General features: G+C 39.3%; 2 protein-coding genes across 2 annotated transcripts; both read left to right on the forward strand.

The window, feature by feature from the left end:
- The first annotated feature begins 888 nt into the window (after nt 1–888).
- LOC117950825 (protein ANKUB1-like) lies at nt 889–6112 on the forward strand. Its single transcript, XM_034882171.1, has 6 exons — nt 889–1052; nt 1392–1544; nt 3793–4009; nt 4321–4435; nt 4553–5428; nt 5867–6112. The coding sequence occupies exons 1-6, from the start codon at nt 963–965 to the stop codon at nt 5943–5945; spliced, it is 1530 nt and encodes a 509-aa protein (XP_034738062.1). The 5' UTR covers nt 889–962; the 3' UTR covers nt 5946–6112.
- A 416-nt stretch (nt 6113–6528) lies between these two features.
- Nucleotides 6529–23016, forward strand: ppp1r2 (protein phosphatase 1, regulatory (inhibitor) subunit 2). Its single transcript, XM_034882608.1, has 6 exons — nt 6529–6891; nt 14172–14279; nt 14906–14989; nt 17286–17395; nt 19320–19514; nt 20659–23016. The coding sequence occupies exons 1-6, from the start codon at nt 6758–6760 to the stop codon at nt 20676–20678; spliced, it is 651 nt and encodes a 216-aa protein (XP_034738499.1). The 5' UTR covers nt 6529–6757; the 3' UTR covers nt 20679–23016.
- Nucleotides 23017–24392: the final 1376 nt, after the last annotated feature.

Below are 24392 nucleotides of genomic sequence, written 5' to 3' on the forward strand. Positions count from 1 at the left end.
TCTGTTTTCTGTTGTGAGTGATTACAACTTTTTGGAGTGGGTCATTTTCCAACCGTTCTGTATTGCTGTGTAATGTCTTCCTCGGACAATAAGTCTATAACTGCACCTGAACTTTAGGTGTTGAGGTCTTATTGCTGCTGTAAAAACAGAAGCAGATCAGGTGTCCAAAAGACATGAGACTAAATCAAACTCCAGTTTTGTGGCTCAATAACTGGAAGTTGTCACATGCAACACAGCATTTTATTACATGTCTACAAATGCTGAGATATATTTCTTTTTCTTTTACAATTAACTCAATAGGCCCGTACAATTTTGTACTACAATTGGTTTTGCTTGTTTTTTTCCTGTCTCTGTAAAGGCATTTGAAACTTTATAAGAGATGGGAATTACTATGAATGACTAAACTGTAATTTAACAAGCTCCTGACTGCATGTCAGAGAGATAAATATAACCTTGCATATTTATAATGTGGTTATATGTAATGTAGGTCAGCTGTGTTTTTTTTCAATATAGCCACTAATATATTTTCACCCCTTTAAATGTTTTTTATCTGCCTTTCTTGCATTTCATGCATGTTCCTATTTAACATTATTTGAATGGCATGCTTGTCTGCAGGGTGAGAAAATGTACCATCAAAGAAACCCTTTCAAAACCCAAATGGATAACGTTTATAAGCTCCAAATCACCAAGCCAAAATATGTCAAATTTACTCAACTTCTGTATCTGCATTTTAGAAACATAGTTTTTTTAACGCAACTATTTAATAATTTGGAAAGCATTGTCTTTTTTTTACCTATTAGATCCCACTTTGCACAATAGTGTGCCTTCCCAAACCTTGCCCACCCAACTCCTGCCCACCTCCCCCCAATGATTTTAACTCCGACAAACTCACCACACACTCTCCTCTGTTTGACTAAGGCACCACGGAGTAGCAAGTTAGACAGAGGAAGGACGCACTGGCCATGAGGGTCTACATCTGCTTTGAGGGCTCCTGTGAGCCTTTTGAAGTCCCTCCAGATCAGACTGTGGGAGCCATGAAGCAGATGATGAAGGTAATGAAAAACATCGTGTTTTGAATTTAGTTTGAAAATGCCTGATTATTTGGACAAATTGCTGGAAGGAAAATAAACCGTGTGATGGATTTATATCATTTTTGGCACAATGTTGCTTTTAATGGTGAAATACTATGCATTGCAGGACTTTTATTAGGTTTCTTATATGTCAAGAAAAAGCTAAATCTCTTCATCACAGGAGACCTTTTTCATTCAGCTCACAAAGAAAAGGAAAAGCAAATGCACTTCAGATGCTGAACACGGTCTATTAAAAAATGTTCTTTCTTGGTCAGTACTCTATCACAGCTCCATACATTTCCACTCTGTCCCTTTCTGTAGAATAATGTTCTGGTGCAACTCTCAGACGGCATGCAGCAGCAGTACCTGGAGCTGAGCTACGGCGGTGCCGCGCTGCAGGACAGATGGGCTCTGTGTGATGTGGGCATCACAAGTGGCAGTGCCATCCGATGCCTGATAAAGGTATTAAAACATGTAAAAGGGTTTAGAGATGAGCGCTGTATTGGGATTAGAAGTTAATACAATCAGCTTACAATGATGCACATTGAGAGAGGATTGCTGAAGTGAATCTATGATTTAGGCCTACACTTCAAGGTCAAGGTTTCTTCATATGTCTCCCTAGGGAGAAATTTGTGTAGGACAAAAGCAAGTTTAAGAAGGGACTAGGTACCGATCATAGTCAGAAACCTGTACAGATATGCAAATAACTAAGTAAATAATCAGTTTCTGCAACAATGGCTGGTGTTTCCTTTGTTTCCTTTAATTATAAGACGCGTCAGATAAAATGCTATTGGCCTGCCTGATAGTTTAAAAATGATCCTGAGGGAAAGTGGGGCGGGGATTCCCATGATCTTGCCTGCTCTCTTGACCAGATTGAGGTTCTGAGTTGGGCTGGACGATTAATAAGAAAATGTGTCGACGTGTATCAAAATTCTGAAGCTGAAGATGTGTTTTTCCAATGACGATAATTAAGATAATTTTTTTAACTAAAATGTGACTTTTTTTCACAAGAAATTTTCCTTTCAAGCAATGTGTGCTTTCATTTAAATTTTTAGATATTTTCAAGAAATAGTCAGAATAGTCCCTGCTTTGTGTGTTTCCTTCAATTATTTAAAAAAAAGCATTTTTGAATTAGAAAAATTAGCTCACCTTCAATATTTGAGCCTACGGTACAAACCATGCCAATGAACTATGAGGACAAATAAAAACAAATTACAATTTTTTAAATTATCGTTCATTTATTGATTTTGATTTTAGGTCATATTGTGCAGCCCTAAACCTGAGTTTAAGATTTAAACAGTTAAATTCACAAACCAGCTGGTGGTACCGTAGCGTGAGAAGGACTCTATTGTTGCATATTGTAAAAGTAAAAGATTTGCATATTTTTACTGCCTCCAAACAGTCTTAGTCTTTGGTCCATTCACACCTCAGAAGCTATTTTTTATTGAAATGCTTAATTCAAACACATGATTACAGTTAGGTGTTGGGCATTTGCAGAAAAACAGGACTGTTGTTTGGGAAAAACGGGCAAACCTGCTACAGCAACTTTAAAATCACTTCAAATATTAAATAAGTTCAAATAATGTTGCCTATCTTACTTTCTAAATACTGCAGACTCAGTTCTTTTTTTGTGAGATTCTAACCCCAAAGAAAATGATTTGCTTTTATCAATTTGAGATCAGAAGTCACATATACAACTTCTGCTGAGGAAGCATGACTTGCTCATCAACACTTCAGTACAGTTTATGCTTGCTGTCACTGGACCTATGTTAGGGACCTGCAGTCCTCTCACTTCCTATCACTGACATTTCACGTCAAAAACACATTATTCTTAATCTTTTCATTTCAGGGTTGAACACTTAGTGTCCCACTGCATACGTATTCATTATGTAGGATTACTTCTCGTCAAAGACATCCTTTTTACAGTGAGAGAATTTTACATCAGACTGGTGCACTAATACGGAACAAGATGTTCCCATGTGAATGGCAGCTTGGAGAGAAGTGAGTTTATGGCTGCCTGAGATCCTCAGTCTGTCCCTGTTAGTCAGTTTATAGTATTTGGACACATTCCAGGCTCATCACCAGGCCACCTTGTGTAAAAGCTTGTGTAAAAACTGTAGTAAGAATGTGTGTGTTCCTTTGTCATCATCCTCTTGTACAAATTGTTGTTTTCTACTGGCCTTACAGTGTTTTGATCTAATTTCACTCCCTAGTCTTGTGAATGTCATAGTCTGGGACACTTTGCTTTGATATTTCTCATCTTTGTTTGCCCACTTTAATGGGTCACTCCGGGACCTCAAATATGCATTTATTCAGTCAAACTCCTTTTGCTTGGCAAATCATGTAGAGAGCTTTTGCTAAACGCAATCCAGGTTCAATCAAGTTTCAGACAATTCAGTACATACTGCATATTTCAATATTTTTAATGATATAGGGTGTCACTTAATTCCATGTGACTGTAATGTCAACCACAGAGTGGCAGCAAACCCCTATATACAAATTAAAAATATAGATAATAGTAAAAAATGAAAGGAATTTAATCAATACAAAATAATTTAACCAATTAAAAAGTGATATGGCCTCATGTAATGCTGACTTATATATTACATTTTAAAGTATGAGCTGTTATTTTTATTTGTTTTAGATTAACGCAGGGTTTCATCTTAAGACTTCAGCTACTCTTGGTCTAATTAACTGCAAGGCCATTATTATTATCTTCCAGAGTGAAAAAAGGCCTGTGATGCGTGTGTTCAATGCTGTGACAGGACAAACCGTACCAATTATGAGAAGTGAGGCTCTCCCGCATGTGTCCGTTGCTAGATTGAAAACTGTGGTGTCCATGCAAAGTGGCCTCCCTGTCAGCACCTTCAGACTGAGCACACCTGCTGGTGTGCAGCTCTATGACTGCAACCAACTGCAAGACTATGCCATTGAAGTGGGTATGGCCTGCTTTTGTTGTACAGTATGTAACTTCACAGTAAATGCTAAATAGCTCATTATTTAAAAAAAAGTGAATATTATAACGTTTTAATTGATTCAGTTAGATATAATGAATTTGCTTTGCATTTTAATTTACTTACTTTAGCAATTACTAATGTATGCAGCATCCAATCTGGGCGGAATGTTGGCTGGTATGAACTGTTATTAGGGTTTGAGAGATGTATTGCACATTCCAATGAGATTGTTGAATGAATCTGATGTATTTAAAACTATATACAGATTTTTGTTTTTTTGTTTTTAAATAAAAAAGGCACTACTCTCCGTTTGGACACATGGGATGGGTGGGTGGAGTTCCTCCAGGGTTGCTTACTTGGCCACAAATTGACAGTCCAGAGCCATCTATCGGAGAAAAAGCTGGTAATGAGGTCAGAAATTCTCTACATTAATAAAAGTGTGACAAAACCGTTGTTGCAGCTCATAAATAATGAGTCAAGGTGCAATCCTACACACAAACGTGAATCTTTCTTGTCCTGCTTTTCCAGGTTTCAGCTACAGGTAGCGCTCTACATTGCTGCCTCTTTAGGCCACCTTGATCTGGCAGGCTGGCTGTTGGAGAGGGGGACACATGCTGAGAAACCAGTGGGAGTCCATCCATACCGCCAGTGGTGCCACCAAACTGCCCACAGAGACACCGGAAAGTGTCCCATCCACATAGCTGCAGAGAGCAACCAGCTCCTCATCCTCAAACTCTTCATCACCAAGAACCTGTTGACACTGGCTTGTCGGGACCCTGGGGGTCGGGACCCTTTGAAAGTTGCAATTCAGCATGGTCACAGAGATTGTGTCCGCTACTTAGCCAACAAGCTGTGCTCAGTAGTATCCATATCAAAAATGTCCCTGCCCATGCGTGTCTACCTCCAGATAAAGAGTTGGGTGAGTTTGGGGCAAAATAGTGCAGCCTCCAATCGATGCCAGTTGATCAGTGCTGTCTTCACAGCCAGAGTGGGGGATACATTGCTGGTGGATGGTTTCAATAAGCCAAACATGTCTTCCAAATCCAGGAAAGCTATGACCAAACCATGCAGAGAACTCAAGGCCAAAGCTTTGCAGCCCTTACCTCCCATCAGCAATTTACTTTCAGTATCCCACCTCCCCAGCCTGCAGTCTGGGAACACTGGTGACTTTAAAGAGATGCACAAAAAAAAGAGACAAGATGTGAAAAGTAGAGATGATGGCTTATTGGATAAAATCAGTAAAGATGACAGCAGCTTAAGCAAGTTCACACTCCCGCCAATCACCAGAGAATGCATTCCAAGGCCAAACTCTTCCCATATTCTGACGGCGTCTCTGGAGCCCTTGTCTCACCATTGTGGCCGAACACCAAGAGAAAATGCCATATACTGCTTGACTATAGCCAGGTCTCTATCCTTTGTTATATCTAACCTACTCTACGATCATGTGCAATAAAAACACACCGTCTTTGTTTAAGTTTGCAGCAAAGCATATATAGGTGAAGAAACATTTGTTTTATCTGCAGTCAAATTATTTACCCCACACATAATTTTTGCCTGTAATACTGTCTGTTACTAGCTTCTAATTTAGGTTTTATATAGTTGTGTTTACTGGCCACTTAAAAATATTTTGCCAGAGTTAAGTTAAAGAAACTGAAGATATTAACATCAAGCCATTTCTATAATTACTATAAGAGCTTTTGCAATGGGACATTAAACAGAGGACATCGATTGCTTCGTTTTTTGTGTGTACAGTTACAATGACTGATTATTAATGACTTTTGGATGCTATCCAAATGCTGTACATGAACACAATAATTAACTGTGTATTGCATGTTTCTGCAGTACCTTTACAGAGAAGCCTTGGTTGAAGCAGATGAGCATAGCACGGACCCTGATAAGGAAGCGTGTCCACATGGCCTGATTCTCTCATCCAGATCTGTCATGCAACAGCACTACTGCTGTTGAAGTTCCTATTTTCCCAGCTGCCTGTATACCTATGGACAATGAAGAATCCTTCAGAGGGACAACTGAGTGCATCTCAGGCTTTTTTTGTCACTAAAAACTAAACATCTTATAACCTTTATGTGCTTAGTCAAATATGTGCCTTTTGTTGCCTTTTACAGTAAGAGAGATATACATTATGGTATAGACATATGCAGATTTTCTTTAAATTTGATACTTATTTTAAAAAAGTGAAAAGATTCATTAATGCTAACATTCTGTTTGACAAAAGTCAAAGTAAGGACTAGCTAAATCCAAAGCTTAGAACACTAACATACTGCATCTTCTAAGGAAGGTTTAAGATCTCTTTTAAGGTTTTGGGTTCCTGTCTTCATATTAATTTCTAAAATACAACATACCACACAATACTATAGTTGTTTCAATCTAATATTATATAAGAAAAATCGCTTATGAATGCCTAATGATTTCCTGAAGGCAGCATTTGTAAATGTTATGTGAAATCGTGTTTCGAAATCTCGCGATACTGTAAGCATAGTAGCCGACCCGCTGATTTTACCTTGCCCCACCAACCGGAGAGTAGACCATGCTGAACCACCAGTGTAGATAGGATCCTGCACATGTTTCTCTTGAGTTTTTGGAAAAGCACTGAGTTATGACGGGGAGTATGTTGACAGCCGAACCTGTCTTTGGTAATTAGCAAAGTCACTGAAATCACAGCATTAGAAAATCAGTTGTAGAGAAATAGTTTCGCCTGACAGTTAGTGTGTGGCGATGGCAACTTCCCGGCGTCCGATAAAAGGCATCCTGAAAAACAAGAATAGCGGTACAGAAGTCAAATCGCTGCCAGAAGACGTACCAGGAGACAGTCCTGAACAAGCCCCTGTGCTCTCGGAAGAGGACCAACAGTAAGTTGTCTGCTTAGCTGTAGTGATGCTAGCTAGTAGCCAGGTTTCATTGACGTTAGCTAGCTATAGCTCATATATATTTGTTAGCCTCTCTAACGTCACTCCCCTGTCAGTCAGACTAACGCTAACGTAAAACCAACCTTTTTTGGTTGTTAATATAAGTTCAGTCAGTAGCGTGTATTGGCTGTGTGAAAACTTTCTGGTTCTTTCTAGCGACTATGAGATGGTATCACTCCTCGCTGATAAAACATTGATGTTGTGTGTAACGAAGAGCTAACGTTTGCCGCTAGTAGCTAGCTCGTCGTTTGTCAGGTTAACGCTAGCTTGTTCGCTAGCCAGTAAAGTCACAGCCACGACGGTAATGTTACTCTGGTTGTACCTGTTAACGCACATTCACATTGTTAGCTAGCTAGTTAGAGACGCCTAAACTCAAAGCCCTACAGTCGAGTTGTTTAACTTAGTGGGAATTAAAGATTATGGGAAACAATTATCGTTGAACAGTGACAACCCCCAGCCAACGTCGACTAACATTATACTATGAGAAAGATATTAGACATTAAACATATTTGCAGATTCTAAATTATATATTTCCTAGATTATATTGTAATCCGTAAACTGTTTTACATTTAAAAAATGAAGTAATTCTTGAACTATGAAGCATTTAGTTAAAACAAAAGTGCATCTGTACACTTTTCAAGGACCCAGTGTCGTGGACCCAATTGAGAATCACTGCTATGGCTAACCTCTTTGTACTTTATCTCATTGACGCTGACACTTTCACTGTAGCAGCTAGACATGAAGCCTCAGATCACCAGTCCCTGTATGTCTCTCCCCCCCAGGGAAACTCTGGACATGTTGTTCCCTGTGTGATGTTGCTATGTAAGGGAGATTTGCAGACATAGGAGAGCCTCTTTTGCTATTGCATGATTGGTAAAAATCAAAATACCAACATAAATGCATTATTTTGTATTAACTGTGGCACTATGTAATTTAAAAAACAACAAATTGGATATTGCTTGATATTTATTACTAGTTAAATGCTGTCTGAAATACACTCACACAGGGTGATGAACTGACACCACCCACTTGCCAAATGCTGCTAAATCTTCATTGCTAGCTGGAGATTCTGCCCAGTGTAACAGTTGGCTTGGGCAGTATCATCATGGGCAGTATCATCAGTTGAATCTTTTAGTAGAATCATAATTAGATTTTAATCTAGGGCTTAATCTTATCGCCATTGCGTTACCAACTGGCGCAGTAACCATAACGAGTAAGACTGACATATTTTAACAACTTTGAGTCCTTGAAAAGCGCTATATAAAATAAATTTACTATTATTTTTATTATTAAATGGCAATAAACACAGATTTTTTTTGTGTTAGAAAATATCACTAGAAAACTACATTTAAAAATGTAACTGTTATTCTTTTTAAGCGGTGCCTTTTTATATCAAACTTTTAATATAATTACTTTACATTTACATTAATTTGTTTTGAATTTGTTGTATTATAGCAGCAGACTGAAATCAGCAGAAATACACTTTAAATTCCTGTTTTATTTATTGCAAGTAAAATCGTCATTGGTACATTCATTGTTATTGCATTGCAAATTAGGAATCATTAGAAAAATGTGTGTTTATAGTATGCTACTTCTGATCATTTAGATAAACATGCATGCTACAATGTATAGTATATTATCATTAAATATTCATCAGCTTTGTGATTTAGATTATGTCCTACCAGCTACTTTGGAAGGTAACTAGCCATTCTTTGGTTGGTTAAAGTTGAATGGGCCCCCTGCTTTTCCCTTGCCAGCAGGTTGAGACGTTAATATTGGTCCCCACTGAGCTGCATCGTGAGAAATTAGATCAAGAAGCACGGCAGTAATTAGTGAAGTCCAGTCCCAACAGTGAATCAAGCTTTTTCTGTGTCGATTCAAAAATAGCCTCACTTTGAGTGAGATGGTGGAAAAAGCGTTTTTGGAAGGATCCTGTGTGCAGCCAAGCACCAAATCCGCACAGAAGAACGATGACCGTGCGCCATAACACCCCTGTCACTCTTGTTTAGCTCTTTATATACAGTTTGACAGGGATTTTTTAAAAAGCTCCATGGCAGTATAAGTCAGCATTTTATTGATTGAACAATGCCCCTCCAAAGTCACCCTCTGTCTAGTATGCTAAAAATTTGGCAGGTCTTCACTACTTGGGCCCTGTGCCTACTCAACCATCGGGTATACTCGCACGTCACAGAGCTTGAGCCGCTACGCATGCATTGGGCCCTGTTTTTAACGATCTACGTGCATGGTTCCAAAGGGTTGTACTTGGTGTATTCATTAATTCATAGGTATGTTTTGGGCGTGACCTGCAGTAAACCAGAGCGTCATCTCCTGTTCCCTTTTTAAAAGCCAGGCACGTTTGTACCTTGGTGCCATGAGGGCTCCAGACTAACTTTTTTCACTATGGGCACAGTGGCCCCAAACTGAGAATTTTAGGGGCGCAGCCAGAAAATTTAGAGGCACACACCGTAAATTACCATGCTAACCAAACATTCATATTTCCACTAATTTCCACTGTATTACTAATGAATATTTTGATAATAGATGCAGAAATTACAATGTGCTGTTTCAAATTCCGTGTCACATTTTATTGTGCACTTCTGAAGATGCAACATACAAGGTCAACCAACAGCACCATCGCCGAAATGACAGTACAAATATATATATAAAAAAATAATATACATTCAGAATAAAGAAACAAACAACCCTCATTAAAATGCAAATCAATTTATAACATATTTTACATGTGTTTTTCTGGATCTTTTTGTTATTCTGTCTCTCACTGTTCATATAAATCTACCATTAAAATTATAGATATATGATCATTTCTCCGTCAGTGGGCAAATGTGCAAAATCAGCAGGGCAACCGTAGTAACCACATCCATGTTAAACACCGACGTGCCGCGGAACATTACATCTATCGACGCTAATCATTAACACGACTGTTGTTTATCTCCAAATGGAAAGGACGGTCTGCTTGAAACACTGTTAGGAACACTTCATGAAGCAGTTCTTTTAGCTTGGACAAAACGGTCTCATGTTTTTCCACACTCTCCAGCAGAGCGTTTCTTCTTTTCCCAGTGTGCTGTCTCTCTCTCACCACATATTTAAGGCTGTTTGTCTCCCTGTGGTCTAGGGCTGCACAATTAATCGCAATTATATCGAAATTGCAATACGGACTACTAGTGCAATATCCAAATTGCAGCGGGGTGCAATATTTGTTAATAGCTAAATATGTGTCAAACCATTCCTGGTTAAGTATTGTAGTGCTACAGAGATGTCCCAGCCTACAAATCCTATCCTACAGAGTTGTTGGGTACAGATCCTCAAAAAATTACACTGTAATCATTTTAAATTCTTTGAATTTTAATAATTGTCAATAAAAATGGGAATGACAAATGCCTACCAACCAGCATCGATTTGGTCGAGCACCTGTCCATGTTTAAACAATTCCGCTTCCCTCGATATAATCAAAGAAACAACATGGACCAGTTGTTGCTAATGGTTACAATGATGAGAGAATGGCTCCCTCGCTACCTGCTAGAAATGTTTATCACCTCTTAGTTAGCAGAAACAACCACCTGCAGACATCAAATCAACTAAAGCCGAGATGGACAATTGAAACTAAAAATAACTTAAATTTGTACAATGGGTATAAAGATAAGAAATAAAGAAAACGTAAATGTGTTTATTTGTCTGCAACACTGCAGGGCATTGTAAGGCCTTGGCCACTTTTTTCTAACCAATTGGAGACCGTTGCTTTTGTTATCCCTTCAGTCACCCACTATTATTTAGTTAACAGTGATGTACGGGCCTCACACCCAGTCATATATAATTCATAGATGCTTCCATGAAATGTAATATCTCCCTCACTGTCTTGTGAGCCTTATCCTGACTGTGTGATGGACAGTTTGACTATCAGGTAGTGAATATCTGACTTTTTATAATGTGGAAAGAAAAATCCCACTTAGACCACTCTAACCGTTTACCCTCCTGTGTGCAGGTCAGCTGAGGCTAACTGTGAGCACAGAAAATGAAGTCGGAGCCAACAGGTGTCTAAACACCAAGTCTACAATGATATGAAAGCAGTAACTGCTTTAGGAAAAGGCAGTAAAACTGAGTGAACAAACATACTTAATTATCTCCAATCTTTATTATGTTCTTGGTACAGGGCTGTTAGATGTATTTTGTTAAAATGAAACCTTTCATCTTTGAAATTCTACATTGTTATAGCTGCAGTTGTTTTGTTCTTTTGGCTCAGTTCAGATTTTGATTCACTTCACCAAATGCTAATTTTACTTGTCAGTATAACAGTGAAAATCCCTTAACTTGTAGAACGTTTTTCCTCTTCATGACCTTACCCTGACCACTAATGTGGCCAGAGAATTAAATGTGTAGTCCCACCTCATTACTCTGATTCTGCACTGATGCACTTTGTAAATCTGGGCAGATGAGGACAGATGGGGCTTAAACCTGTTTTAGTCGTAAATCTGCAACTAACTACTGCTGCCCGAGGAAAGAGCCAAAGGAGAACCGTCTCTTCTGTAAAAGCAGGGTGTGCTGCTGTTACTGTTAGTGGGGTCAGACAGTAGCGGAGAGCTCACGGCTGGGCCTGTCCTCACTACTCTCTGACTATGCTACCTGATAGCACAGCTCAACTCTCAGTGATGACTCACTCTGTTTAATGAGTTTTCCTGAAGCGTTTTGTTGCCAGCTATTGACCACCCTCAAGAGATAGTCATCGCATAAAAGATACAGCTCTATATTTATTATGTGCTAGTAGTTTTTTCCCTCATGCAGTGGCACGTGCATTATCATTGCATTACAGTTTTTCTGATGATTTGCTCTAAATAAGTGAGTGGATTAAAGAGTGAAATGGAACATGATTGGCTGCTTCTGGGATATGTTGTGTAACTACAAATAGTGAAGTGTCTATAGTGAAGCACTACACACTCTCCCAGGTTTTACTCAGAGCCCTTTGCTGAGAACATTTTTGGAGTGGTGTTTATTACTCCGCTACACAAACCCAGCCAACAAGGTAGTTTATAATATCGTTAATTTATAATATGAGTGTGCATGTTCAGTGCATTTTATCCGGATGAACAACATTGGCCTCTTTACTATCGGTTTATAGAGTGGTTTCTCAAACCGCTTGGCCACCTTGCCGCCCATATGCAGGTCAGCAGCTCATTATAGTTCATGTGGCCGGGTTAGCTCAGTTGGTGGCGCAGGTGCACATATCAAGGTTTACTCCTCGACGCAGAGGCCGCGGGTTGGACTCCGACCTGCGGCCCTTTGCTGCATGTCATTCCCCCTCTCTCTCCTTTCATATCTTCATCTGTGGAAATAAAAGTGCCCCCCAAAAATATAGTACTAGTTCATGTCTACTTATGTGTGCAAGAGTCTTTGCCAAAACTCTTTTTAAAGCTCAAATGAATTAATTGATGCCAAACCCATTTTAATTTTTTTGTTGCAAAATCCCTGGAATATTCAAAGCAAAAACCGATCAATGGAAATTAAAGAGAATTTATGGGAATTAACAAGAACAAAGTGGAAATAGGGGTCATTAGCTCAGGCTGTATTTACATGTCTTTTTCAGATTGAAAGACACCTTTTTTTTTATACCAAAAGCAGACCTAATTGTAAACCTTTCTAATAGAAATGGAAAACATTTGAGCAGAATTGTCTTTAAATTAATAAATATATTCATTTAACATTTGTATTAATTTTTCAAGGCTGAATTCCTACTTAATGGGATGCCGGCACATTTTCTATACAGATGGAAAAGCTGAGTGCCGTGCATGGTTACAATTCAGTTAAATGGGCATACCTTTAAACCAAAACTTGTCATAAGATCTAGTATAGTATCTAACACTAATTTCCAAACCTTCCTTGCCTAGAGTCATTGATATAAATAGGGTGGACACAATGACCAAACAGTTGAATCATCACCTCTAAAAGAGTAACAAACTGAACATAACCTTCATGAAGGTAGAATTTATTGCAGAACTCTCATCTTAGATTGCATTAGTTTTAGAGAAGTGTACCAAAGGAACTACAAACTGAGTGTATGTTTTATTTATTCTTATTTAGCTTGCAAGGCATATGCCAGCTTGTTAAGTAAAGCTTGTTAAACACCAAAACAAGCTCCTAAGATTAAAACTCGGTGTAGCATGCAAAGAAATTGACTTGGCTCAGCATCCACAACCAACATGATTGAACTACTGTCATTGTTTGCTGACGTTGCTGAAGTGTTGCAGGTCACTATACAGCCCTTTTCACCTGCATAAGAAGTTGAGTTCAGATGATTTCTGTATCAACTGTATGAAGGTCCAAAAACCCAGGTTTTGCCACATAGGGCATTAACAGGAAAGAACCTGAAAAATAATTCTTCCTCTGATTTGTAGCTTATCTAGAGGTTTATCAGGTCTCCCCCTTCTTCAGTGCTTCTGGACAGAGAGAATAATGTGTATTTGCAAAGTCTGCGTGGCACAGGCCTTTTTTTGAGTAAGAGATGAAAGGAAGCTCTGTGTGCATGCTTGTAGCAGCAGGCTGGGGATTTAGAATATCTCGCTCCTGTTTCCCAACCCCTGCCTGTGTCCCATGATACCCAACCTTTTGTTCCATGAACAAGGTCAGAACTGATGCACAGTGTCTTGGCAGGAGAGGCTAGCAAGAGCAGAGGTAATTTAATCCAAGCCAGATAACTCTCAAACCACTGGTTTTAAAGCTGTAGGTTTCATCTTAGTTTGTTTGAAAATTCAAAGGATGAAAAAAAGTTTGAAAAAGATAAGTAAACAATGTGCTAATCAGAGAATGAGACTGCACCGGCTTACAGTAAACTGAGAAGAGGAAAGAAAATGGAGAGTGGGGCTACAAAAACCAAATGATACGTGAAATACAGTATGAAAAAGTTCATAACAAAAAATTATTGGCCGTGGAATGCATTTGGAAGTGGATGCAATTTAAAAAAAATAAAATAAAAATTGCTTTCTCTTGAACCATGCGGGCAGGTGTTCTCTCTTCATGTCTCATTCTGTGTTGATATAGTCTTTGTTTCTGTTCGTTTCCTCTAAGGATTTGAAAGGGCAGTGAGGATTAGAGTAATTCTGAACAAAAAGCCAGGAATAATCTGTGGGTGGGTAGCTGGTGAAGAGTGGTCCAAATGGATTGTCTGTCCATTTAGCCCTCGTTTTCACCTCACTGTATTTTCTTTGTTTTCACAGGAAGAAATCACAGAAATGGGATGAGATGAACATCCTGGCCACGTACCATCCGGCCGACAAAGACTATGGCCTGATGAAGATTGATGAACCCAGCACACCTTACAACAGGTCAGAACCTTCTGTTAACATTTCCCTTTGTCTGTTTCCATCAATAAAGAGGGATTCAGTTGATCCTGTACAGCACTATGTAGATGCACTGTCAATATTTAACAGTATTAAAAAAGTTTTTTCTTTTCTCATTTTCTTTTAAATATATATTTCTTTCCTTTTTAAATATTTAAAAAAATACATATTTTTCTTAATTTGCAAAAGTGTGGAAGCATGTACAGCTGTCTTTAATTTCCATATTAGGTGGGTTCCTTTGAGAAGCCCTTAGGTTTTTTTTAATCTCACATTTGCGTTTTATGTTATTGTCTATTTCTTCTTTTTTTACTTCATATGCACTAATAAAATCATAAAGAAATGTGTAACACCACATTGTGTTGCTGTGTGTCTCAGGACGGGTGTAATCCAGTATGCCAGGGTTTTGCAGGGAAGGTCACCCTTGTCACGGACCTTCCCTCTTTCTCCCCTCAGGGTCTCTTCACTGTCTCCTTCCACTCTACCTTTCAAAACCCTTTATCAACTTGTCTGTTTGGTTTTGTCTGTACTCTCTTTCCTTTTCATTCTTCCTTCCCCAGCCTCTTTTTGGGCTCATTCTTATTTAGTTAATAAAGTTAATTTCTCTCTTTCAGGATGGTGGGGGAAGACGAAGATGAAGGGGCGCTGAGTGACTCGGAAGGCCATAGTGGACTCGCTGCTGACGACCTGGCATCAAAGTAAGAAGTGTGAATGAAGGGAGACAAGTACAAACCCAGCACAGAGGTAGAAATGGGAGAAATTCAAGCAATAAAGGATCAAATTAGCTGCTGTAACAGCTACCTGCTACCTTTTTTTTAGATTGAAATTGTTCTGTAGTTGCTGGTGCACTGCGTAGCATTTTAGATTTTTAGTGAAATAGAATTGAAACCTGGAAAAGGGTGAAAAATTGTTTGTGCTCTCATGTGTAGCCACACCTCAAAACACAAATGTCTTCCAACAAGAATGGGTTGTACCAGTAAGTGATAAGTGTGTATTTACTGTATAGCCTGTGACATCCTCTTTGACCTCTCAATGACCAGGGTTATCTGACCCGTGTTCAAGTTTGTTCTGTCAAGCCAAGCCAGTCACCATGGGTTGATCCCAGGTCATGACAATTCAGATACGATCTGGGTCACAACCTGGGAAGCGTGCATACCAATTACATCACATGCTGGAAATGGTGGGGGGGGAGTTTACACCTCATATTCTGTAAATGGCTAACATTGTCACATACTCCAGCCTAGCAGGACACCACAGGACTTGTGGTGTACAGGCGCTATGAGCTTGGCCGAGCGAAGAGAGAGAGATGACGAAAAGGAGCTGTGAATGAGAGATATAAAACGTATTATAAGATTGTTTTACAGCCATTTCGTTCTAAAGCACACATAAATTACAATCAAACACTCAACAGATGTTTTGTGGAGACAGACGATCATATAGTGTCGTTCTCCTCTTCATTGTATCCATTGCAGGTGCAGCATTAAGTAAGGAAATAGGCTACTCTAAGAATCTATGACCATTTCCCTGTGTTTAATAACAATTAAAAGTAAAGTAATGCTTTGTTCTCCCAGTTAGTTAGTGGTGTAATGCAACAGCTGCTCAGCTGCAGGCTCCAGGACAGATTTGTCCAGACAGAAAGTTGTGCTTTATAATTCACGGCATGCAGACACAGTAGACAGAACCCTCACTCCCAGACTGCACTGCAGCCTTTGATAATACTCCAGGCTGGGTTGACTAAATGCATCTTGACAAACTTCTTCCCTTTTCCACTGATAGAGAATCAAGTTGAGAGAACCTTGGTAAAGATTAGCAGTATACATTTGGCATGTCCTCGGACTGCTCAGATGGCAGTATTTCTCACTGCAGGTCTGTCCCTACTTGGTGTGACAAATACTCATGGGGACATGTCCTAGTTTGGTCCAACCAAAAAAGATAGCTATAAAAAAGACTCTGTTTCTCCAAACTTCTTTTACAATATTACTGTACATATACTACATGCATGAAACTAGTTTGGATAAAAAAAGGAAGACGTCATCTCTTTTTAAAAGCGCAGATTTTTCGCAAAATGGAAATTGTGAACTCAAGCAAGTGAGAGCATATTGAAGAAGAAAGGTTTCATCAAAAGAGTTAATCACGTAGTAACTTGTAGATGAGCAGAAGCAAACGGAGATAGACAGGGTGAATAACTTCACCCTGAAAAGTCTTCCTGTCTTAAGAAATGTGTATCTGCCAGCCTGCCACTCGGAGCTGTCTTCTGAATGGTAATGGGAGTTTGCGAAGTGTATTTGCTGAGGGCCATCACACTTACGTAAGGGCATTGATGCTGTGATGATGGGGTGAGCTAGTTTGATTGTGTGTACCACAAAGACAATAGCGATTAGCTCCAGGCTTGCAAGTCAATTAGCCGCCTTTTCTTGACTTCCACATGGAGTGCCTTCCCTTGTTTTACATTAAACCCTCCAGATACTACAAAAGCTGCTCTTTTTCTCTGTCCTGTTGTTTAATCTCTCCAACATCCACTCCTACTCACTTCCCTCATCCTACTTATCCAACTATGCCTTTCTGAAATGTACTTCCCCTGTCTCCAATTCACTGCAGCACTTGCACCTTCTCCCTTCTTTTCTTCCTGTCTGTCTTTATCGGCCTCGGATGTCTGGCTCAGTCGTAAACGTTATTCATCTTGTCACCTGCTGTTAAAGCTCTTAGTGAGTGTGAGAGACGGAGGTAGTAACTCTGGCTGTTTTTTGTCTCATGCTTGAGTACTTGCACACGCTCAAATCTCTTCACTTTCACTGTCCTTATTCTCTCCATCTGTCTTCCTCCCATGTCTGTTTTCCTCAAAAGAAAGCCTTTTTCAGTTGTTGAAACTCCTGTTTCTATTTGGTCCCTTTTAATGTGGTTAAAACACTACAGAACAAACTGGGAATGCATTAATTGGTAATTCTTATTAACTAATTTCTTGTCCTTTCCGGTCTGTTTTTATTTTCTTTCAAGGCTAGTGGCAGCCGAGGGCTCAGAGCCTCGCTTCATGAAGGAAGAAGAAGAAGAAGACGACGAAGAAAGCAGTGAGGAGGAGGCCGAGGACCTGACTCCTGAAGAGCAAGGTATAACTTGTTTATTTTGACCCTCCATCTTAATACGTGTCCTCTGCAGCTGTGAGGCTGGTGGAGAGGGATCGCTTTTGGAAAGGGCTCCAGTGTTCTGTGTGCTCTTTCAATATACACACACAGACACACACCAAATGTGTCAGTATTCTTTTGACCGTTCTCTGACCTTTTTATGTCCACAATTCAACGGAGCTTTATTGGAATGAAAGTTCATATCATAAACATTCTCTCTCTCTCTCTCTCTCTCTCTCTCTCTCTCTCTCTCTCTCTCTCTCTCTCTCTCTCTCTCTCTGATTCAGAGATGTGAGTTGATCTGTATAGCACATTTCTGTTTTGCTTGCTTGTTTCACATTCATATCTGAGCTATGCAGGTGTAAGCCAGAGAACATTCTGAAAACTGCAAATCAATATGATTCCACTGCAGAGCTACAGCCTCAGCAGTTTTTGACACAGTTCTAGAAGTGCCATCTTTGTGCCACCTATAGGACAGTTTTAGCATCAGTTTAGAGCTGCAGATGAAGATGTGCTGATTCAGGTTAAAGAGAACTAGCGCAGTATTGCTGCTTGTAGAATTCATCAAAAACAAATTGTACCCCAAAACTTCTATGTCTGTTTTTATCTTCTTTCAATGCTTAATTATACCTCATTCCTTCCTTACTTTGCATCTCCACGTGTCACAAATGTGCCCACATTACAATCCTAGATATCCAAAATTGGCCAGTGCCAAATCACACAGAAACGGAGCCCAGCATAGCCTTTCATAGCCTCGCATAAAGTCTGTCACACCCAGTGTTGGATAAGTTACTTTTAAAAAGTAATGGGTTACAGGTACCAGTTACTGCTTAAAAAACTAATTAGATTCTCAGTTACAAATTACAAAAGTGACTAATTACTTCAGAAAGTAACTAATGCATTACTTAACTAGTAACTTTTTAAATGCTCAAATGTGACCCCACCTCCACCCCTCTTTAATGGAACTTAAATACATGTGCAGATTCATTAACAGGAACAATGTACACATCTAAACTCTTTTAATGTTGCTGTGCTACAAAGTGAGACTAGCCTCCAATCAGATGCCATGTATGTAGATATTATGTCTAGTGGATCCATACAAATAACAACACAGATGTTTTGGAACTTTTGATATGTATTGCTCCTCAACAGGCCACACCTGGGCACATTTAAATAAGCACTTGTTAAGCACTATAGCAAACATAAATAACAATATATCAACTCATTGACTGACTTGTTTGTGTGTTTTTTTGTATGTCTAACTATGCATGCTTATGAACACCCGGCCAACTCTACCTCTGATTGGCTTACCAGGAAATTTTACTCAACCTCAGCCAATCATTGGCCTTTATGTGCTTGTCTCGTGCACTGCCCACTAACCAAGGAAGAAAAAAAATCGTTGCCTCTCAGCTCAGAGATCTAGTCGTTCTGAGGAGAAAAATAAAACTGCTTCAATTATACTAACAAAGGGCATTTTTTGACACTAACAGCGTTAAGATGGGAAGAGTAATCAATTAGATTATTTGGTACTAAAAAAGAGTAACGTTGTTATTTATAACGCTGTTATTCCAATCACTGGTCACACCCTCCCTTTACCTTATTTTAGTGTAATTACCATCCATCTCAAGGTTGCAGCAAACAAAAGCCTTATTGTTTACTAAAATAAGCCTCATCAGTTGCCTAACTGTGTCCCATTTGGCGTCTGACCTCTTTTTAAAGGCAGAAAAAGATTTTTACTGAGCAGCTTCCATGTGTGAATGTGTGAAGAGCATTCATCTGTCTGTCGACAATGATGAAAAAGTTAGATTTTATCAGTAGAATCACAATAGTATAATTTACCACCCTAAATTGTGCAAGCACCCATTGCTTTTGGCAAATGAAAGTGATTTTAATGTATCTTCCTCTGCAGCCAAAAAGACTCATTTTCAGATGATGAGAAAGATGCACTACAACGAGGGCCTGAACATCAAGCTGGCCCGCCAGCTCATTGCCAGCGAGCTAGAAGAAGAGGAGGATGAAGACGAAGAGATGAGGGACGACACAGAAGAGGCGAGGGAAGACACCGAGGAGACGGAGGAGATCAGTGTTGACCCGCCACAGGAAGGTAAGGAGAGTGAGACTGTCGCTGTGCACGTCCCGAGGAATCATTTGAACAGTTTCCAGTCAAACCGTTTTTCAGCATGTTTAAACTGGCGTAGTTCTGTAGTACACCTTCAAAATACGGCTGAAGTGAAGAGGTTTAGAAATATCTAAACAATCCTTAGATCAAATAGCTGTCTCCTGTTTGGGCCGCCCTGTGTTTCATTTTTACCCACAAAGCGTTGCATCAGGAGAAGTGTTCTAGTGGTTATGATAGAGGATGGGTTACATAACAATCACTTTGATCTACCCCGATGCCAATAAAGCAACCCTGTTTTGGACATACCTAATATTTCATAACAAAAAATAGATTTAACTGGCTTGTGACTGCTTATAACTCTTCAAGCATTAGTTCTTTTTCAAACATAAAACCTACAATGACTGCATTGTTAGTTTGTAAAATAATCAAATGCATCAAAGGTAAAAAAGAAAAGAATACACTTGTACATCACTTGAGGGCTAACTAACTTTCTGATACTAGTTCTACTAAAAATATGAAACAAGTTGTCGAGTTGTTTTGTTGAAGAGATGTAACCCTTTATTTATTTTTAAAGATTCTTTTTTGTGCTTTTCCGCCTTTATTTGAGAGGACAGCTAGGTGAGAAAGGTGAGAGAGAGGGGGAAGACATGCAGAGAAATGTCACAGGTCTGATTCGAACCCATGACCGCTGTATGGAGGCATAAACCTCGACGTATATGTGCTTCTGCTCTACCCACTGACCCAACCCGGCCACATGTAACCCATTTTTAATGGGGAATAGGCCTGCACGATTTAGGGAAAATTGTTTTTTAAGTTGTTGTTTTTTAGCTTAGAATTGATTTCACAATTCTCTGCCACGATGTCATACATGAACCATGACAAAACAAAAAGAATTGACACTACCAAACATAACGTTTTTCATCGAAGCCATTCAAAATAAAAAACAAATTAAATCTATAAATTAAATCGCAAACAGGGATGAATTGAGATCAAAGTACATGAATTGGAGAATCAAAGTACAAAGAGAAGAAAAGAAATTGGGGAAATATTACGTTTTTATTTTTTTTTCTATCTGGGCCTTCTTTCCTATCTTTCAGTTCTCACGTTTGTCTGCCTGTTTGTTCCCCAGCTGATTCTCTGGACTCGTAGATGAGGCTTCTCCCCCACCTTCAGCCCTGTGTGTCGGCTCCAGATCCAGACAGACAATACCAATGCACTCTTGGGATTTTAATGCTGGGCCGCACAGCAGACACCGCTTCACCACCGCTATAACAAACAGCCATAACCTCCCGGTCACCTGTCTGTATTCTACTGTTCGTCAGAACTGTGCAATATAACCTTCAAACACTCTGGATTTTAACTCCCAGAATCAGTTAAAACACACAAGAGAAGACTGCTGCTCCCTTCTCCCCTCTCCTGTTGCCAAGAATTTCCTCTCCTACCTCCTCTGGACTGGCATCGCACTGAAGAATTTAACATTCTGACTCTGAAAGGAGGATCAAGGCCGTCTAAAAACAAACAAAAAAAAACCTGTCGGATACCAGGATGTGCGTCTGGCCGCTCCAGTCTTTCTGCGGGCCACAGAGCCAGTACGTCAGCCCTGGAGGAAGCCAGGGGAAACCCCACGGCCCACTAAAGGCATATCTGAGACATGATGACAGCTCTCATACGCACGTCAGGCGGCTTTTATTTCTGTTTTGCTTTGTGACCACCACTATGTTGCATTTTTTTTGCCCTTCAGTACATTTTGTGGTAAAGTTGGAAGCCGTGATGACAGTTAGGTTGATGTCTTTGTTTTACCTGGTAATTCAGGTAAGCTATTCATAGTGGCATAAGAGTCTTATGATCATTTAAGCACCATGTGTTAGTCTCTAATAGTACAAGACAACATGAGCTATATAATCCAAATTTCATTATAAAAAAACATCCAATTTTGACAATACTTACTATTTATTGACACATGTAGGCTGTGGTGTCTCACTTTGATGCTTGCGGTCAACTGTATCAACTGTATGGCTTTTTGCTCATGCAGCAATTTAAATGCTGAGTTTGCTACAAACTCAGCATTTAAATTGATTTGCTGAAGGAAAGATTACAGGACAAGCTGGTAATAAACATTTCCAAATGTTTAGTCAAGACTGAGTCAGGCTCTTTTGTTTTTCCTGGCCACAGCAGTAAGGTAACACATTTTATCTTTTTAACGAGTTACAGCTTTAAGCAGCAGGCTCTTGTGTAGATCTGACAAAGAAGATTCACAAGACAGTTTGTGAGTACATTATTTCGGGGAAGGCACAATCATTTAGTTTGTCATAATTTTTCACCAGTCTTCATTACAATGTTATTTAATGTTGTCAGATCTACTTAAGTGTCTTGCACGATGCAGCTTGGGAATGTGAACGTTTTTGATGCTACTGACTTTATGTAACACAGATGTTGGCAGTGAAGTTCACCAGTAGGGCTTATTTGAGGCATCTGAGGACTTTTGTAATGTCTGGGGTTTCTTCAAGTCTCAGTAAAGTTACTAACAAGTCTTAAACAATTCTTAGATTTGAAAGTATTATGGGAAAAAGACTGATCCTGGAGCAACCTAAATTGCACTCCTAAAGTAATTGACTGTCTTCTTGGGGTCTTTCTTTCTAGGCAAGTATTCTCAGCTACACACTGTATTACTTCACTAGACAGTCGAATGAAGAACCCAACGGTCTGAGAGAAAAGTACGTGGGAACCCTGAATATGTCTTGTGTTGTGATCTCTTAATTTTCTTCTGACCTTTTAATTCCTCACTGTGGTTGAAAGGGTTGAGCTTTGTATTAAGGAAATACAAAAGATCATAGACCAACAATAGGACTTCTGCAATCTCCTTGTAGTTGATTTGCTTCTTGTAGTTTAGTATTTGGTGGTGGTTTTTTTTCTCCGTGATAGAGGTTGAAGCAATTTCATTTCGGCCATTTCCACCAACCAACCAGGTCATACCTAGCATTTCATTATCACACTGTTATTGTAGAGAAACAGGAATATGTCTGGAAATACAGATGTTGACGATATCGTTGTCTTCTATTGTGTCCACTGAATTTGTGAGCAGATATAAAAGACAACTGCAGAGAAACTGAGATGATTTGTTCTCGCTTAAGTCAAAAGGACAAAATCGTCCAAAACGTGACTGACTTGACCCCCCCGTAGGTGGTCATTAACAGTCGAATGTGCCTCTTATGTATTTATGTACAAGTGTGTAAAATGAACAGGCTATGCTCCGTGTTACGGTTTCTTTTGCCTCCCGTGTTCACTGTCTCACTTTTTGTTACTGCACCACTTCTGCCCTGTTTGGTTTGATTTCTAAGGATGACAAACTGTTGAGCACTGTGTCTGTCTCAAACATGACATGGATGTTAACATGTTTTGGTATTTCCAGTTTGCATGTCTTTAATCATCAGATTGTATGTTCAGTTTGGGTTTTGTCTCCTATCATTAAATAAACGTTGTTAGAAACTAACTGTTGTGGCTTATGTTTGATCTGTAGAATCAGATACCTAAAAGCTGATTAAATCTTCTAGAGCAGTGCTTTTTGGGTCACGACCTCCTATGCAACACGTTTAGACCACATGGCTCCCTATCAAATAGAAAGAAAAAATAATATAAGGATATTTTTTAGTAATAAATACAAATGAAGCAACATTGAAATACTATAAAGAGCCAGTAGTCATTCAAAATTATAAGTATAGGGTAAGTGAGCAGACAAATCCCTTTTTCCCACCTCTGTTGTTGATGCAATACTGTCACAAACGTGGCCTGAATGTGGGGAATGTTGATTCATTAAAAAAAGAAAAGAAAATTGCAATAAAAAGTTAGGTTTGTGCATTACACAAAGTGTATAACGGGAATTAAGGGTCTTAATAATTTGGATGCACACGCTCTGAGGTAATCTCTGAAATTACCTCTCTAAGCACCAGACGGCGCTGTTATACATATATATTTCTTTCCCCATGGATTCCAGGTAACTCTAATAGGATGAAACGGGAACTGTGTTCGTACAAAGATCATCCTGCATGTTTGAGTGGGTTTTATAGACGCATTTGATTCAACCGAAACACAGCGTGTGAACGCAAGAGGTTGAGAGATTCGGATGAAATGTCAAATGTTTTGAAGTATTCGTCTTGTAAAATATTAGTCCTTTATAATTTGTACTCGAGTAGTGATTGTGTAATAAAATCTTCAGTAATGAGACACGGTAAATAAGGAGGAGGCCCCGACGATGCGCCCAGGCATCGTCACCGGTAATTCCAATGGATCTGGAAGCGCCTGTCAACCGTCAACTGACACAAAGATCGTATAGGAAAACACAGAGGCATAGCTCTTGTTTAGTTTTTTTGTCACAAGATTAATCTCTTTGAACAGAGTGGTTATTTCTTTATAGTTGGCAGCAAAGCAAGGATGGACGTATTAAGAGAGCTAATAGTATTGACTCAAAGACTCTTTTGTTTTGTTCATTTCCGAATAAAAAGAATGCTTCAAATTCTGCCTCAACTTTAACTTAAAGGTGCCCTGCCACAAGTATTTTGTTACTTTGTGGTAATGTGTGAGGCTCTACCATGGACTCTAACATCCTTTTGTGGAATGAATGCCTTGGTTACCTTGTTTCAATTCATTCTAGCATGGTTTAGAAAGCCTGCAGGAAGACTCCGCTTGATTTGTGCCAGTTCTAATTAATATTCAACAAGCTAAGCGGCTTGACTCTGATTGGCTAACAGCTAGCCAATGAGAGCCTGGCTATCAGTATCCTTTACCCAGCGCAACTGGGTGAGCTCATGAATAGTAACAAGCTCAGGAAAAAGGACATCACACTGACCACCTTTTGTATTTGGTCTG

The sequence above is a fragment of the Etheostoma cragini genome, chromosome 9 (genome assembly GCF_013103735.1).
Source record: "Etheostoma cragini isolate CJK2018 chromosome 9, CSU_Ecrag_1.0, whole genome shotgun sequence".
In the NCBI taxonomy this organism is placed as follows: Eukaryota; Metazoa; Chordata; class Actinopteri; order Perciformes; family Percidae; genus Etheostoma; species Etheostoma cragini.